This window comes from Halichoeres trimaculatus, unplaced genomic scaffold (genome assembly GCF_033239565.1).
Source record: "Halichoeres trimaculatus isolate MK-OKI-2021-1 unplaced genomic scaffold, fHalTri1.1 fHalTri1_scaffold_17, whole genome shotgun sequence".
NCBI classification, from domain to species: domain Eukaryota; kingdom Metazoa; phylum Chordata; class Actinopteri; order Labriformes; family Labridae; genus Halichoeres; species Halichoeres trimaculatus.
Window position 1 is genome coordinate 2280908 of NW_027437195.1, and position 17998 is coordinate 2298905.

Sequence of the window (17998 nt, forward strand, 5' to 3'; positions counted from 1 at the left end):
GAGTCACTGAGGCAGAACTGAGGCGCTCTGGGATAAAAGCTGACAAAGTGTGATGCTGCTGCCTTAAATTATGACAAAGAATCTGACAGAATCTCTGCGCTCCAGAGTGGAACCGTAGAAAGCGCTCATGAATATGTAAACCTGAACACAGCCGCTGTGGAAAGAGGAGTGTTGGTGGGCGAGCTGAATGCAGAGAGGAGAGGAGAGGCTGCTCGGTTTGTTTGAATCAGCTCAAACGTCTCACGCTGAGATTTATTCATAAAGTAAATGACCTGACACCTCAGCAGACGGGTTAGGGTGCCCTGACGTCCTGTTTGGGAGGACGTTTGCTGTTTTTGTGTGAGTGTGTTAGTGGTTAAAATGAAGAGAGATGTGCAGTTTGATCTGTGAGTTGATATTTTCTGATTGTGAAGCCAGAGGAGCCTAAAAACTGCAAGTAAAGATAATCTCATTGCCTGAGCGTCATAAAGAATCTTTTCCTGAGTCTGGCTGTCATGTAGATGTCTTTTTTTATTTATATTTTACACAAAACTGCAACAAAGAAGACTCACTTTCTGATTTCCACCTTTTCTTTAAGTGCTCTGCTCCACGTCCTCAAACTTCCAAACTTTATAATTATAATCATAAAGCTCTCTTAAAGGGAACATTATGTGTGATTATCAAGCCTTCATCAACAAGATTAGAGAGATGTTAATAGGCTCAGTGCTTAATTATGTCTAATTCTGATAATTAACTTCCTGTTTCTGATTTTTCCTGTGATTCTTCTGGAGAAAGAGACCTCTCTTTACCACAGCAGAGAGGAAATTACAGTTTTTCATGTTAATTCAAAAGAAGAAAAGTGAACTCACATTTACTTTCTGGTCTTTGATTCTTTTCTCCCTGTGTGTTTTGTTGTGTTGTGTTGCTGTGCTCACGGACTCCTTCTGATGAAAACTGAGCCTAAAAGCATCGCTGTAACCTAAACAAAGGGACGAGACTCAGCTCAGAGAAAACAGAAACAAACCGTCCACAAAACATTAACCGCACTGTTTTCTCACTGCCACGCGTAAAGAATTTTAACACTTTCAAAGGCTTCCATCATAAATCCTATCATGTAAATTTAATTACCTGCTCAGACCTGGTAAACACAGTGCTCCTTCTAAAATATAACAATCATTATAAACTGAAAAAAACACACTCTCCCCTGCAACCCTGAAACCATGAGGCCAGAAAGCCTCTGCAGTATTCATGCAGCCCGCCTGCTGAGCATCCACATGGCGCTTTGGATTTACATCTGCAATGATGTAACAACAAGAGTTGTTTTGAATAAGCACGCATGCAAAACTCCTGCTCCCACTCCTGGAGCAAATCCACCTCCTCCCACACCCTTCTGGTTTTTCTTTGGTGCTGCAGAATCAAGATGCCAGAGGTTGGAGCCAGACACGACAACTGCAAAACAAAACTTCAGGCAGAAACACTCTCATCATAGGTTTGAACCATTTATTACCACATGGAATTACAGCTAGAGTTGGTGTTATAGCTTTGCTCCCTCCTCTTGGGTAAAGACACACATGGAGACTTGATTGGAGGAGGCTGGGGCGGAGGTGGAGATGCTTTTACAACATCAGCTCAGTGGTGGATGGCATGGGAATAGCAGGGACAGGTGACATGATTAAATACACCGCCTTATGGTTAGAAAGAGCTGTGATTTGTTGGGAATAGGGATTCATGTCAGCTGATAACAGCTAGGTGTATGACTTCTGTGTCCTGGATGAACTTAAAGAAAACTCCACTTGTGTCTGAATCCTGTCCCTGCAGCTGAGGACCAAAAACTGTCCTTCTTTTGTTTACATCACTCACTTCACACAAAAAGAAAGAAAGCAGGTTCAACACTTAGATGTGAGACATGCTGCTGTGTCCACAGCTGCAACTAGTGATGGGAAGCTCATCTCTTTTCAGAGAGTCGGTTATTTTGGCTCGGCTCCCAAAGAAGAGCCGGCTCACAGCTCCTGAACAGCTCCTGATTTAGTATCATTTTTAGCCTCATGTTTTTTTGTTTTATTCCCTTTTACTTGCTTTTTATTTGCTTTTATTGTTTTTACAATGTTTTTCTTTTATTTGTCTGTTTTTATCATTTCATTTGATCTACCTGTACAAAACTTTGTCTACAGCGGTGGTTGTTTTTTAAAAGTGCTCTATAAATAAAGCTGGTATTGTATGGTATGGTATGTTTTAGCCTAACCTACACAGTAAAACCAGCAGTGTTATCCAACACTTAAGGAGTTAATTTAACACTGAACCTGTGGTCCCTATCTACAGGGAGTTAAACTTACACTTGAGTGAGTGTTGAGTCGTTTTAACTTTGGAAAGAGTAAATATTCAACACTGTCCGACACCACATTACACTGAGAAGCGTTAATAACGTTTAACACTGAGAGAATTAACACCTATAAAGTTATTTACATTTGACACTGAACACTTTCATTGTTAAATTACATTTATTCTCTTTTGGTTTTCCTTTCACAAGTGTTAAATGTATTTAACACGAGGTGTTGAATAAAAGCTTCTCTTACCAGTGTTTCTTTGGAATTGAGTCCTGCCACGCTGCAAATTTGAAATGGAAAATTTAACTTCCTCAGAGTTAAATTTAAGGGTGTATTGAAACCTGCATCGTTTGGGGCATTTCCTGAAACCCCGGTTCATTTGGGCATATGTGAACCATAGACTGTATAAAGAGTGGACAGTGTGGCTCCGCCATTTATCATTCTATGGTTTTGAAGCCAAAATTCCTCCATCACAGGCGCAGCCATTGAGCAGTTGTGCAGCCAGAGTCTGAGCAGTAGAGACCATGAGGGATTCTGGGAGAATCTGAGTGGAGCTGGGTGACAAAATTAACAATAATTTTTTTCTTTCAAGAGTATAATCACTTCTTGACTCTACCTCCCGACATACTTTACAATCCCCGAAAAAAATACACGAGAACGGCATCTGTCAATCATCGTTAAACGTTACTCAAAGCCTTGTTTTTAACCTTGTTTAACTACTGAAAACAAAACTTTTCAGAAAAAAGAGGACCTGAATACAAGGCAGCCAAATGATATCTTCAAATCACCACAACAATCAGACGTTAGAAACATTTCTACGAGGTATATTAATTTTTAAAAGTTTGACCACAGCCCATCTAGAACGAGTGGAGAGCCTGATTTTTTAACCTAAACTGCATCCAGCCACCAGGGGGAGCAGTTTTTGTGGAGACCTCACTTCGAGCCGAGCAAGTGGACGTCCATTTCTTTTACAGCAGGGGTGTCAAACTCATTTCCCATCGTGGGCCACATACGGCCTTGGGAGATGTCAAGTGGGCCAGACCATTAAAATTATACCATACTCTGCTATAAATAACCAAAATATCATGTATTTCCTTTTTTTTGGTGTAAAGAAGCACAAGAGCATTAGGAAAATATTGAAATTTAATGAACTATCCTTTTACAAAACATTTCATGAAACACCCCATATTTCCTTAGACAAATGTGCAATTTACTTTTATCATTCACATATATGCATTGCAACTGATCCCACTGATTGTACAAAGGCACAAAACTTTAATTGGTACTGAAAAATATAGTAATGCACTTTAAGATTAAATGAGACGTACACCTCACAAACTAAGGAGAGTGATTTTAAATGTGTAAAAAAGAAAGTGTTCACCTGTCCTGTAAATCTGTAAACTTCATACATGAAACATACATAAACATACAATACATATTGAAAATGTATGGAGTTGTATGAACAGTAGAATTCCATCACACTCTTTTGTTGTGAAGCTGCTGACTAACATTTAAGTGCACATTTTTTTAATCACCACAGTAAGGATTCATCTTCACAGAGCTATATTCTTTCAATGCAAACAGTATCTAAGGCAGCATTTTAAAGGTGTTAGTCTAGTTTGGACTTGTTTTTGTTCCTGAAACTTGGCATCTTTTGGCCTGTACAAGTGCATCAACACCAGGTGTCATGTCCTGACTAGCTGTCACTTTCAGAATTTCATTTAAGTGCTTGTTTGTGAGCCTTGAACGCATTTTTGTTTTATTGATATTCATCACTGAGAAAATTTGTTCACAAAGGTAGGTTGTCCCAAACATGCACAAAATTTTAGCAGCCAGGGCTGTTAATTTGGGGTACCCTGGTAGTAGATACTGATAAAATTTGTCCAGACCTACGGAGGCAAATTTGCCCTTCAAATCTGCATCACACTGCAAATCAATTATTTCTAGCTGAATTTTGACGGGCAGATCAGAAGCTTTAACTGTGAAAGGTGAGCGAAAAACTGAAAATTCTGTCTCAAGTTCACCAAATACCTGAAAACGTTTCTCAAACTCCTGCAGTAGTCCTGCAATTTTGTCTTTGTACCGTTTCACGTCCGCATCAGGTCTGGTCACACACACATCTCTCAGACAGGGGAAATGAGCAGGGTTGCCATTTGCCAGTTGCGTCTCCCACAAAGTCAGCTTCAACTTAAATGCATGTATGTTGTCAGAAAACTGTGTAACAACTTTTTTGCGGCCTTGCAGCATTTTGTTCAGATTGTTCAAGTGTTCAGTAATATCAACCAAAAATGCAAGGTCTTGTAGCCATTCCTGAGATTGTAATTCCAACACCGGCTTTCCTTTTTTCTCCATGTACTGTCCGATTTCCTCTCGTAGATCAAAGAAATGCCTCAGCACAGCACCTCGGCTTAACCATCTCACTTCAGTGTGGTATGGCAGGCTGTGGGTAATGTTGCTGTCGCTGAGAAGTTTGTCAAACTGACGATGGTTCAGACCTCTGGACCGGATGAAATTTACAGTGCGAACAACCACCTCCATGACATGGTCCATTTTCAGCGACTTGCAACACAATGCCTCCTGGTGCAAAATACAGTGAAATGTCCAGAAACGTTTTCCTCCATTAAGGGCCTGTACTTTGTCTTTGAACTTTGTCGCGACACCTGCTTTCCTTCCGACCATGGATGGTGCGCCGTCTGTAGCCAGGCTGACAGCGCGGGACCAGTCCACTCCAACTCTGTCCAGTGCAGCAACGACAGAGCTGAAAATGTCCTCGGCTGTTGTGGTGTCCATCATTGGCACCAGCTCAAGAAACTCTTCAGTAACAGTCAATGTCTCATCAACTCCTCGAATAAATATGGCCAGTTGGGCCACGTCTGTGATGTCAGTGCTCTCGTCAATTGCAACAGAAAATGCAATAAATGACTTGACTCTCTGTTTCAATTGACAGTCTAAATCTGCCGATAGTTCCGAAATCCTCTCTGCTATAGTATTCCTTGTCAGGCTAATGTTGGCAAAAGCGTGTCGCTTCTCAGGACACACAAGTTCAGCCGCCTTCAACATGCATAGTTTAACAAAGTCACCGTCGGAATACGGCTTCGATGCTAATGCTATTTCGCTGGCAATGAGGTAGCTGGCTTTTACCGCTGCTTCACTGACTTCTCGGCTCTGGATGAAAGTTGACTGCTGTTTCCTCAGACCCGCCAGCAATTCGTTGATCTTATCACTTCTCAGTTGTCCTTGCAAGCCGTCATATTTTTCGCTGTGATGAGTCTCGTAGTGGCGTCGAATATTATATTCCTTCAATACCGAAACTTGCTGGAAACACACCAAGCACAAAGGTTTTCCGTGCATCTCTGTAAATAAATACAATGTGGTCCATTTTTCTTTGAAAATTCTACACTCCTTATCCACTTTTCTTCGTTTAGATAATGACATTTTGGCTAATGAGGGTGTAGCAGAGAGGTAGAGACGAAGGTAGTAACAACGTTGCAGATGGCGCATTGATACCGTCTGCTGTTTTCAGTCTGTCTCAGTGATGCGGCTTGTCTTCTACTCTGATGGAAACATTGCGCCCCTTAGCGGATAATCCACGAATTGCAGCGAATTAAAAATATTAATTCCATGTCTTTTATGCATTTTTTTCCACTTTCAAATTATCCTGCGGGCCTGATCCAATCTCCTTGGGGGCCGGTTCCGGCCCGCGGGCCGTATGTTTGACACCCCTGTTTTACAGTCTATAATGTGAACACAGTAATCGTGCTCGGATACAGGACAAAACAAGTGGGTCAAGATCACCAAAAGTAAGTGGTCTTGGCTCGCTTTAATTCGAGCCCTGTAGCCTTCCTGTGCAGTGAGAACACAAACGCCCCAGAAACTTGCACAACTGATTCATAACTGTGGCTCACACTATAGTGATGGGGGCGGTAAAGAGCCCGATTAACACCTGTACAGTCAAAACAGTACAAGAAGAAGGAGTAGAAGAATCAACCACAGCAGCAGAAGAAGGGGGGGTTAAGGACTGAGGAAAATGAGACGTAGGCTCTCGTAGAGCAGTAAAGAAATAAAGTGCCTTACGGAAGTGCCTTGATGCAGTCGGGAATCTTGAATAAACCATATATGTTGGTCATATAGCGTGCACTGGTACATGAGCCATAGACTCTATAACGCTAACTAGCCACACACGCTGTTGATGCTCCTTGGCTGTTCTTCCCTGTGGAAAGCAGGTCAGAACATGGTTGAAGAAATAAGGAAAGGAGATTTCCCCTCCAGGTACGATTTCTGACCAATGAGAGAAAAATTCTGCATTTGTTTACAACTTTCGGCCACAGGAGACTTTTGCCGTGTTCACATGGCATTTAACTTACCACTGAAACAGAACAAAGCAGACGAGCCACAGGTGTGAATACACCCGAACACTGCTCTGGTGTTTATATGGAAACCACTGAAAAAGTGTTAAAGTAACACTTTTCAAAATGTTTAAAGATTGAATGTTGCATTTACTAACAAGTAACGAGAACTCCTGCAGACCCCAGCTTTAATATTTCAATCAAATTCTTTTGCATTAAAAAAAACAAACAAATAAACAAAATGTGCTGATCCAGATATTCCTTTGTTTGCAGGTGTCACTTATATTTAGGTATTCTAATACTGAATCACACGCTCATCCTCACCACTGTCTGCTGTCTCACTCACAAGACGCTTTACCTGACTGGGTGTCCCCCTCTCTGCCATCACATAATACCAAGATCCTTTATCCTCACATGCATGGTCAACATGCTGTCAGTCAAAGTTTTAGCCTGAGAAGAGCTGAGGGACTGAGCGAGAGCTGAGCAACAAAAAGCAAAATGTTGGGAGTTTGCTCTCACTCAGTCCCTCAGCTCTTCTGATTCAGCATCGGCTCTTAGAGACGCGTTTTTCCAGCACATCACTAGCTGCAACACTTCACATACAAACAACATCTGACCAACCTGAACACATCTGTTGTCAGCAGATCATCATATTTAACAAACTTAATCTACAGTCTGAGTCAGTGTCACAGCTTAACTGATGTAAAGACATGGAAAACCACAAATTGTATTTTTAATTTCTGTGCTGTTATTCAGAACAGACATGCGCAAGTTTAATTTTACAACAGTTTTAGACATAAATATTAACTGTTTTTTTCCTCACATAACTCACTGTCACAGAAATATTCACTGGGAGCTGTGGACAGTGTCCTCTTTTGTCCTAGACTGTCTCAACCAAGCAGCAAACTCAGGTCCATAAACAGGACGCCAATAAGGAAGTGCTGAAAACTGCAGTTCACTGAGCGTCCACTTGAGGCTGTCTGCCAAAACATAGAAAAAGCTAAAATATATACCACTGGGTTAAAGAAAAAAAACACTGCAACACACTACGATTGGTCAATTGGCTAAGGGACAAAAACCTCTGATTGGCTGGGCGGTTTCTCTCTGGCTGGCCAAAAAGTCTGTGTCAAAAATTCAAAAATTAAGTCAAAAATTATTCCACATACTTATCGCACAAGTTCACATTCAGATTTGCACATATTCAAATTCTGCCGCATCTTCACTTCATAAGACACAGGTGGATAAGTATGTTTTGCACCCAGTGCACTGCAACAATAGGTGCAAAATGTGAGCGTGTAAGTGTTGAAATATGTGACTTGTAGAAAAGAATTTGTGCACCTGTAAATGTGATTTGTGCACCTGAATGTGTATTTTTGTGTTGTATTTGTGGGAAGAAAAAAAATGACACATACAAGAAATTATTTTACAAGTACACAACTCATTGAGTGTGGGAAAGCAGATTTACTGATACACTTACAAATTCAATGTACACAACTACACTGTTACAGGTGTAACATTTTGCACCCGAAATACCTTCATACATTACTGACTTGACTGACAGGTAAGCAGCTGTAGCTGTTAGTGAAGAGGCCAAGGGTCCCCACCCTAACTGAAACAAAGCAACATTGAGTTATTCATTACAGACATGGCCTCTGTTGATGGTAGACTTAAAAACTCTGAATCAGAAAAAGATGAGTGATGTCACCGAGGCCATGTTGTACACAGTGTGTGGTTACACCCGCCCTGGTGGTAGTGTAGCTATACCAAAGGAACATTGTGTATTTAACATCAGCTCCAAGTTGTTTCTGCAGTGGTTTCATTTAGTTCCACTTGTTGTAAACTTATCTGGGTTTATAAAAATCTGAAAGCTAAAAACAATGGAGTTTCTCCTAAAATGTAGTTCAGGCTTTGCAGTGTGATTTCTTTGTCATTGAACTGTTCCGCATGAGCTCTGATAGACTGACTGGAAACTCGTTGGGAACGGTTGGTGTTTTCTTTTTCTCCTCCAATAGGAACAAGCTGCAGGACGCGCCCTCCACTTTGAATCAGAGCGCCCAGTCCAGCAACTGCTCTGGGCCTGTTTCTCAACCCTTTCTGCTGATGAGTTCAAGTGCCTCAGGAAACTCTGGACAGCTCCATGAGTGGAGCTGTGTGTAAGAACTGGAGAAGTGTTCTGTCACACATACTGACACGCAGAAAGGGTTACAAACAGAAACAGGTGTTATTCAGTCATTGATTAACTCACTGAGGAACTTTTTGGTCTTATGAATTTATCTTTGTGTGAGTTTTTTTCAGCTTTTTGAACCCAAAAATTTGACTTGATTTTTCTTAGAGTTAAATGCAACAACTTTTTATAAAAACATTCAGAATATATTAACAATCATAATTTCCACTTGTACACAGCTTAATGTGAAACATAAAAAGTCTAAAACTTCGATGAATATGTGGATTCAATGGTTTTCTCTGTCATTCTGAAACCGCCAAGATGACTCATCATTTTGAGGAATTGTTTTGTTTAAAACCTATTCAAACAGAAAATAATGTGTGCTCATGTTAACTCCCTGCATGTTCACAATTATTTGCTCTTGAGTTTGGTTTCAGACTGAACTATACATAAATATCCACAGCCCAGAAAAGTCTTTTAGATGTTTGGGGATATTTTCTGATGATGACTGCAGGATTCTTATCAAAAGTCAAGAGTTTTCAGTGACATCAATCTCAACTTTATCCATCACAGACTAACATTTCCAAGTAGAAAAAATGGTTATAAATAAAACCAGACCACTTTATTCCTGGTTCTTTGGACATTACTCCAAGTCCACAGAAAAGAAATATTGGATGAGGGAGTTGTAAAAAAAAGGAGACAACACCCACTAACACCCTCATGATGGCATCATAAGGATATTTTTTATGTTGCTTTGTGCAGATCTTGTGATGCAGTGAAGGTAATTTGCAACCTTTGATGTCTGTGGATTCCTTTGTTTGCATGAGGGTTTCTGTGTTCCTATACAGTGTGTCGAGGCGTTTGAAGTGCCCAGCACTTGAGCCCATATATCCTCATCAAGAAGAAATAATGTGCTAGGTTGCATCTTATAGTGCTGTATCAGAAACCAACATTTCTAAGATCTAGTTGATAAATGATGCACCTATCTCTCTGGACTGAAACAGAAACAGTGTCCGTGTATCCCAGTGTACCTGGATATGACTGTTTTACTCATAATATTTTGATTTGTCACTTCCTGTTATTGTCAAATCTCATTAATAATTATGTGTAAATGTTGTACATTCAGTGTAACTTGTATTTTTATTATACATTCTATTTTCTATTTATTTAGTTGAGTTTCCATTTTGTAAAATAGGGTATATTCTGTTTTAGTCAAATTTATTTCATCTAATTGTGCTCTGTTTCCCTACTGTGTTCTTTTTGTATACACCTGTAATACAGTGATATTTGTCTAATTAAAAATATATTATAATTTTTTCTTTGTTTGTAATCTGTTTTTCTACACTGTTCTTCTGGACATATTGTCTTATTTTTATGTTGCCAAACAACATAAGGCAGAGTGACAGATGAAATACTATTAACATTTGTTTATCTAAATGTCAATCAATGTATTCTGCCCCTTTTTCAAATGACACATCAGTAAAAATAAATTAATCTTAAACTCTTAATGCATCACTTCACAGTTACTATTAGGACTCGACTGTTCTGTAATTTTAAACTCAGTAATAGATGTATGAAAATCTTAATGCTAGTTTTAGTACTTCAGCACCTCAAGCAGCATCGTTTTAAAAAAGCTACAGTAGCGTGTTAGCTGATAGTGTATTTTACAGTACGTCAGTGAAGGCAGCACGCCTGTTGGGTTTACGCCTCCTTCGGCCTCAGCTCAACTTCCTGCAGCTGCCATAACTTCTGTGTTCAAACACAGCCCAGCTCAGTATTCCCACTGTGGAGACTCCAAACACCTGAGGAGCATAGCGCTGTAAGTGTTTATATTCTTCTGAAGCGACTTTTGAACAGTTTATCTGCTCCGCGACTCGGTTAGCTGGATGATAAAAGGCCTAGCTTCAGCTCCAAACACGGAGACAGCCTGCGGTGCTTCCTCAAGCCGCTCTGCGATAGATCATTGAGAGGAGCTGCAGAGATCTCCCTCTCCTTACACAGACCCTACGGAGATTTAGCGTCAAGCAGGACCGAGACTGGTGCTGACTCTCCCCCCCAAGTTAGCTTAGCATGGACTGAAGTTATAGGTGGACTCTGTGGGGGGAGAAGCCTTCAGCGACCTTGGATCGAAGTGAGCGCAGTGTAGGCTGTTAGCACACACACAAAAAAGCCGGGACCGTGAACGTTACAGCCGTTAGTGGCACGTGCCAATGAAAGGGATTAAAGTTAACCAGTTAAGCGCGTGAGCTGTCAAACGGTGGGGGCGGGGCTTAACGTCATTACGTAATGAATTATTAGCATAGATTTAAGAGAAACTACTTACCGTAACTGTTTATTCGTCTAGATTTATATATATATATATATATATATATATATATATATATATATATATATATATATATATATATATATATATATATATATATGCTAACCAAGTCATACAAGACAAATAATAAAATAAGTACTAATAATCACGTTAACCAACTTATCAAACTGAACCTCACCTTTTAAAATAATGTATTATTAATTCTATTATTATTATTGTTGTTGTTGTTGTTTTTGTTATAGACCATGTAAGAACGTTGTAAGGGTGAGGGTTAGGAAATAGTGTCACACTTTTATATATTTGCCTGTTCATAATTCAAGATTTCAAATTTAGATTTCAATTAATTTAGAATGGATGATTATTATTATTATTATTGATGATTTATTTGTTTTTTTCAAGTTATTCTTGTGGGCTTTTATGCCATTAATTTGATAGTAGAGAGGAAAGTGGGTAGAGCAGGAAACAAGGCAAGAGTGGGGAGTGACATGCAGGAAAGGCCACAGAATGCTTTCAAATACACCAAAGGTGAACCTCATGGAGTGCAACCTCAACCACTTGGCCATCTGCGCTCCAATGAGTTATTTCCGAAAGCAATATTGCAGTAAGAAGTAAGATCTGTCCTTTTTCTAGAGGACAAGGATTTCTTAAGGGTTTTTAGGGTTTTCTGAAATGAATGGGGTTATAGGGAAAAATACAAGTCATAAATGGTTAGCAGCGGTCCAGAGGGCACTTGTAATATGTTAAAAGTCTAAAAAGATAATGTGCAGTGTAATCAACTGTTGTGTTTCAAGTGTTTTTTATCTTTTGTTTGTTTTCTTTTGTTTTGTTTTTCATATTGAGCCCCAAAAAGTGGATGAGCATTTTGTAAAAACTAATGTAAAACATAATGATAATTAAACATGATACATAATACATGTCTAATGATTAAACATGAGATAAAAACAAGATAGTAATATCAAATAAAGCTGTTTTCCAGTAGAGCTAGTCTTCTTTACTCAGTAACATGAGTCTGGTTCTGTCTGAGGTTTCTGTACGTTTAAGGGAAGTTCTTCCTCTGCCTTTGCTAAATGCTGCAAAGCTCTGTACTCATGATGGGTTAAGATGAGATCTTATCTTGTCTTAAGTTTGACTTTCTATAACATTTTATTAACATCAACAGGTGTTTACCTGTTAACATGTCTGAAAGTGTCCTCAGCTAACGTTTGTTATGATTTGGCGCTATATAAATAAAGACTGATTACTTGATTGATAGAGTAAAGTAAATACAGTAAATAAAACTGCCTTCAAGCCTTTTTTCATCTTTATAAATTTAAGAATAAAACTGTTTTTGTACATTTTACTCTGAGGACATGGAGTTCTAGATTCTCCATCGTGAAAGATTCAGAGTGAAAACAAGCCCACGGCGGGCAGGAGGAATGTTGTGGTGGGGAGAAATGAGTCATTCAGGAAAGTGGTCCATGCTGGCTGAGTTTTATTTCCCCTCAAAGAAATAATGTGCTGCCTCTTTGTGCTTCCTCAGTACCAAGAACACCCCCTCCCTTTTTTTAACTGCCTGTGTCAGTACAGAAAATGTAAGGTTTCTCCCTCCGGCTCCATCTCCTGAGGCCACAATGAGTCTCTGCACAGTGCCGTACAGGGTCATGTGTAGACTTTATACCGGTTCATTCAGTGGTTTTCACAGTCCAGGAACTGAGCTGTTCTTTTTGAAACGTAAGAAGAGCCAGAGTGTTTGAGGAAACTCTGAAGTTGTCGTAACACGGCTGCAGATGAATAAGTATGAAATCCAAAATCACTTTCATATTGAAAACCTGATGACAGGATTGTAAAAGAGAGCTTTGAAAAACTGTTGATGTGGGTCTCAGTTGTGTAATGGAAAGCTGTTGGGTGCCAGAAATACTTTTGTGTGCATGTTCAAGGTGAGCAGTCCCATTGTTCTGAATATGCCCCATGTTTTGGTTTGACATCCAGGTGAAAGTAACACACACACATTAGACAGAGAGATGTGGTTTATGGAGGAGAGGAAGTGGTGACAGGCATGAGGCTGTTTTTCTTAAAAACCCACTGAACTCCCATGTCTGAAGTTGTCCTGTTTTTCCTGTGATGTGTTGTTTAGAGTGTTTGTGAATTTGTATGGCTGCTCTCTTTGCCTGGGGTGATGATGTTTATATGACTGATGTAATTGTTGTGTACATAATGAAGCTGATTCATACTCATGTTCCTTCGTGTTAATTTCCAGTCCCGTGTTGTTGGCGTGCTGTTGTTGCTGTGAATAGCGTGTCAGGCTCTGCTTTGCACAGTCTTGGGTATATTTTAATGAACTGTGTTGTAATGTTAACTGAGATTAGGGGTGTGTGCACAACCACTTCTTTCAAGAGCAGGTTGTCCTCATTTCTCCAGAAGTGCTCAGGGGTGAGAGTTTGTTACACACTGCTTGTATCTAGGTCTTAGAACAATACGCTTCTTATTTGTGGCACCGACTTCTTTAAGATAAATTTGTGCTGACCCAGAGTCCTCCTGCTGTTCCTCTTTTAGTCCCAGGTCTGGTCATGACACAGCAGGAGCAGCAGGAGTTCATGGAGAGCCTGGAGGCAGCCCTCTCCTGGATGAAGACCATCCAGGAGAGGCTGAAAGCCAACGACAACACCCAGGGGCCTCGTGATGCTCTGGAGGCCCGACTCAGAGAAACAGAGGTGAGAGACTACACTGACCCCCTGACATCCCACATCTGACATCTGACATCTGACATCTGACACCTGAGATCCATCTCTGCCATCTGACACCCAACCGCTGCTTCAGCTCAGTCCTCTGTCATCAGACACCGGGGAAGAAACAGCTGCAGTTTCTGGTCTTAAAGCAGGGTCCTGTATCTGGGGACTGTTACGCTGGGACCAAGTGTGAATAAACTTTAAGTAGCTTCAGTGTACAGAGGAAATAATAGAACAAGCATGTAGAATCTGAAGTTCCCTGTGGAGTCTGTCACTGAAGTGAAAACATGCATTTTAACAGTTAAGAGACGAATCACAGTCAGTTTGTTTGTGAGTTAAAATCTCAAGTTGAAGTTAAACACAACTTTGTGGGATTTTTTTCAGTGACTGATTATTGACGGAGATGATCAATTTATGGTAAACAGTATAAATCCCCAACATTTGAACTCTTTTTGAGCAGATGTTGCATGTTTCAAATCACTTTCTGTTTGTTGCAGATCTTTAATGTAAACTCTCAAAAGTAGGAATCCTGTTAATACTATAGCAATATTTTTGGTTACGCTACGTTTGGTGAATTGCAAAGCAGACATGGTCAAAACAAAACAAGAGCTCAAAGAGGATGAGGACATCATGACTTCCATACAGGAATTGATTAAGATGCTAGGCTGCAGGAAGGATAAAGTCAAAGCACTTGAGATTTATGTTTTACATTCATCATGTTATGTCTCCTAATGTACCAAAATGATAAAGAAAGATATGGTTTTTATAGATTTTTATGTATTTACATTCAGAGATGTCCAGATCCAGAGATCAATTTTATACTTATTCACCTTTAAACTCAATAAAATGTGGTTGACACAGAAAATCTGTAAACTTTAAGAACAGAGAAAATTCACTGGAGGAGTGAGAGAACCGATACAGGCTTTGATGTCAATAAAATCTTATCAATACCCATCCTTAGTATCTTTAAAGTGTATAAAACTAAAATTTCCCCCCTGTTCCCCTCTCTGTGTTTAGAAAATCCACCAGTCCGAGCACGAAGGCAGAGTTAAGATGGACATGGCGCTGGTGGCAGCAGAGAAACTTCTACAGAGTGATGAGGAAGAGCTGAGGAACCAAACCCTCACAAAGCTCAAAGACCTGAAGAGTCTGTGGGAGGAGACCAGCACCTACATCATCCACTGCCACAGGTACGGTTCACTTTGACCTCATGGAGGACAGCTGCTGCTAACACTCAACCCAGGTTCCTAGATATTTCACTCCATCACAGTAACCTGGATCTTCTTTCAACACAACTTTTATTTTTCAAGACGATGAGGTAATGTGTTTATTTAAAGATATGTCAGCTCACTTGGTAAACTCAGTTTGTAGTTTAGTGTTCAGAAGATGAGCAGACTGTTTAGTGTTAATAACATCCTATTTCTCATGTCTCACTGCTGAACGACATCATCAAAGGGACTTTCAGTCTGTTGTAATTAATTCAAATGAATGGATGAACAGGCAGATATATGGAAGGAAGACTATTTCAAGATCACTTAAGGAGTCCTCGCGTCGCCTTTAAAGCAATGAAAGCCTGATGTAAAAATTATAATGTACGGTTGATTTTTGTGTGGATGACCGCTTGTGTTGTTTAAAGCAGGTTTAACTTTGGAGAGTCATTGACTCCTCTGTGAGCTTTCAGGATAAGAGTGCTTCAGGTTCTATTTGTGATTTCTTTTAGAGCAGTGTTTCCCAACCCTGGTCCTGGGGACCCCCTGCCCTGCATGTTTTAGATGTTACCCCACTCCAGCACACCTGATTCAAATGAATGGCTCGTTATCAGGCTCGAGCAGAGCTTGATGACGAGCTGATCATTTGAATCAGGTGTTACATATAGCATTACATTCTCCACAAATTTTAAAAAACGATATAGTGACTGCAAACAAACAAAAAAACCCAATAACTTGAACGTTACTTCATTTTCCCTCTGTAGTGAGAAAAATCTAGTCAGTATTGGGTTTGAACAGGCTCTCTGAATATTTTTGTTTTTCATTTTTATTCTGAAACACTTTCCTACAGCTAACATGTTAACCCTTGTTGTCTGATGTTGCTGTGCACATCACTGGACCTTTTCATACCTACAGCTAGCAGTAATTAGCTCTCACAGCTCTCATTTGGTGATATCATGCTGATAATGGGCACCAACAGCTCTTAGTGTGTGTATAGTCAGACCCACAGAGCTGCCTTCAACTCCTCTCTGTGTGTTTCTCCTCCAGTCGGATCGAGTGGGTGTGGCTGCACTGGAGCGAGTACCTGAAGGCATATGAGGAGTTTGAGCTGTGGCTGACCAAGCAGCAGCGCAGCCTGGACGTCGGGGTGGAGCATCAGCTGGGCGTGAAGGAGAAGCTCTGGCAGGTGGATCAGCAGAGAGTGGTAGTCAGCGACATCCACGGTCAGGCGGCGCTGCTGGAGCGGCTGCTGGACGAGGCTGCGGCGCTGCACAACAGAACCCAGGACCCCAGTGTGGATCCTCAGGCCCAGGAGAGGCTGCAGGAGGCCTACAATGATGTTCGAGACGGAGCTGTGGTGAGGTCAACAACACGTACAGGGTTTGTTTACGCTCAGAGCTATCACAGGAGGTGACGCAGGGATGGGGTTACACAGGTCGCCATGCAGTCCTGAACTTTTTACTCTGGGTTTCACCTTAAATCTGACACTCTAAAAAATGTATCTCTATCCTCCAGAATTTTCTGACATAATCAAGGTCACATTTTACTTTTGGATATAAAACAAAAAAGCAGGGAAACATACTAAAAGTTGTAAAGGTCTCTGCTCACGGTGGGATGAGAAATGGCTGATTTTGCAGCAGCTTTTTTGAAAAATTTGCAGGTTGCGATGTTTTTTCGAAGTTTTTTTTTTTTTCTGATACATCTGCAACTTCATAAACAATGAAGCCAGTTTTATAGGGGCTACTTGCTACAACTGGTGAAACTCGAGGGGGCAGGTGAAACTGCTATGATTGGTCAAATTCACAACTATTGGTCAAAATTGCAAGGTCGCCCTGAATTCACAGGGATTGGTTGAGTTTGAGTTAAGTGTTGCGATCACAACATCCCAACTTCCATGATTAACTCATATGTGCCATAAAGATAATGAAATTAGGCTCTGGGAGTTCACCAGGTATCCAGCGACAGTTCACCAAGTAGGATTAACTCCAACTGTCATAATGACATAAAATGAGGAACACATCAGTGCATTTTAAATATAGATCAGTTCATTTTCTGTTTAAAGTGATACTCCAGGATGGAACAAGTTGGGTCCTATCACAAGGTTTAGGGCAGAAATGACCCCTACAGCAGTGATTATGTGCAGCAGAAGCCCAGGGCGCTCACACCAAACACCCCCTCCCTGCTCCTCTGTCGGTTTCCTCTGCACTCAGACGGGGCCATATTTTACTTGACCAAAAACACAAATAAACGGACTCCCACCGAAATAAGGCTCTAGTTCTCATCGTGTCTCTTCATCCTGGCAGACTACCTGCGTTTGTTTATATCTGGCACGCTGAGCATGGACTGATACACTAAGCGGCAAGTGCCTCGTAGCCAGCTGTGGCTCTGCAGTGGAGGTAGCGCCATTTTACGACACGATGAGAACTAGAGCCTTATTCAGGGGTGTTTTTGTGTGAAAGTAACGCGCTGAAAATTCTCTAAATAAAGCGTGAATGCAGACCGATATCAGATTTCTTTGGTGGGAGTCTGTTTATTTGTGTTTTTGGTCAAGTAAAATATGGCCCCGTCTGAGTGCAGAGGAAACCTGCAGAGGAGCAGGGAGGGGGTGTTTGGTGTGTGCGCTCTGGGCTTCTGCTGCACATAATCACTGCTGTAGGGGTCATTTCTGCCCTAAACCTTGTGATAGGACCCAACTTGTTCCATCCCGGTCCCACTCCCAGTATCACTTTAAGGTTTTTTATTTTTAAGTGACTGTTTTTGATGTGTTCCTCCAGACTACAGTCTGATGTGTTTGTACTCTAGCTTCAGGAACTGGTTTGAGGGTATGTGTGTGTTGTTACGATTTTTTTTTTTTAATTTTAAAATTTTAAAAGTTTATGAACATTTACGGGTCTAAACCTGTAAATGTTTTTGTAAAGTGTCTTGAAATAACATTTGTTATGATTT

General features: G+C 40.6%; 1 protein-coding gene across 2 annotated transcripts in view; it reads left to right on the forward strand.

Moving 5' to 3' along the window:
• Window positions 1-10495: 10495 nt before the first annotated feature.
• syne3 (spectrin repeat containing, nuclear envelope family member 3) overlaps window positions 10496-17998 on the forward strand; it is a 68768-nt gene continuing 61265 nt past the window's right edge. The window contains exons 1-4 of one of the 2 annotated variants that reach the window (XM_074692085.1): window positions 10496-10632; window positions 13672-13829; window positions 14862-15034; window positions 16100-16409. In XM_074692085.1, the coding sequence (XP_074548186.1) occupies window positions 13686-13829; window positions 14862-15034; window positions 16100-16409 (627 nt within the window). In that variant the 5' untranslated portion in view covers window positions 10496-10632; window positions 13672-13685. Of the gene's footprint in view, window positions 10633-13671; window positions 13830-14861; window positions 15035-15063; window positions 15163-16099; window positions 16410-17998 lie in introns of those variants that run through there. The other variant, XM_074692086.1, reaches the window with a different exon arrangement.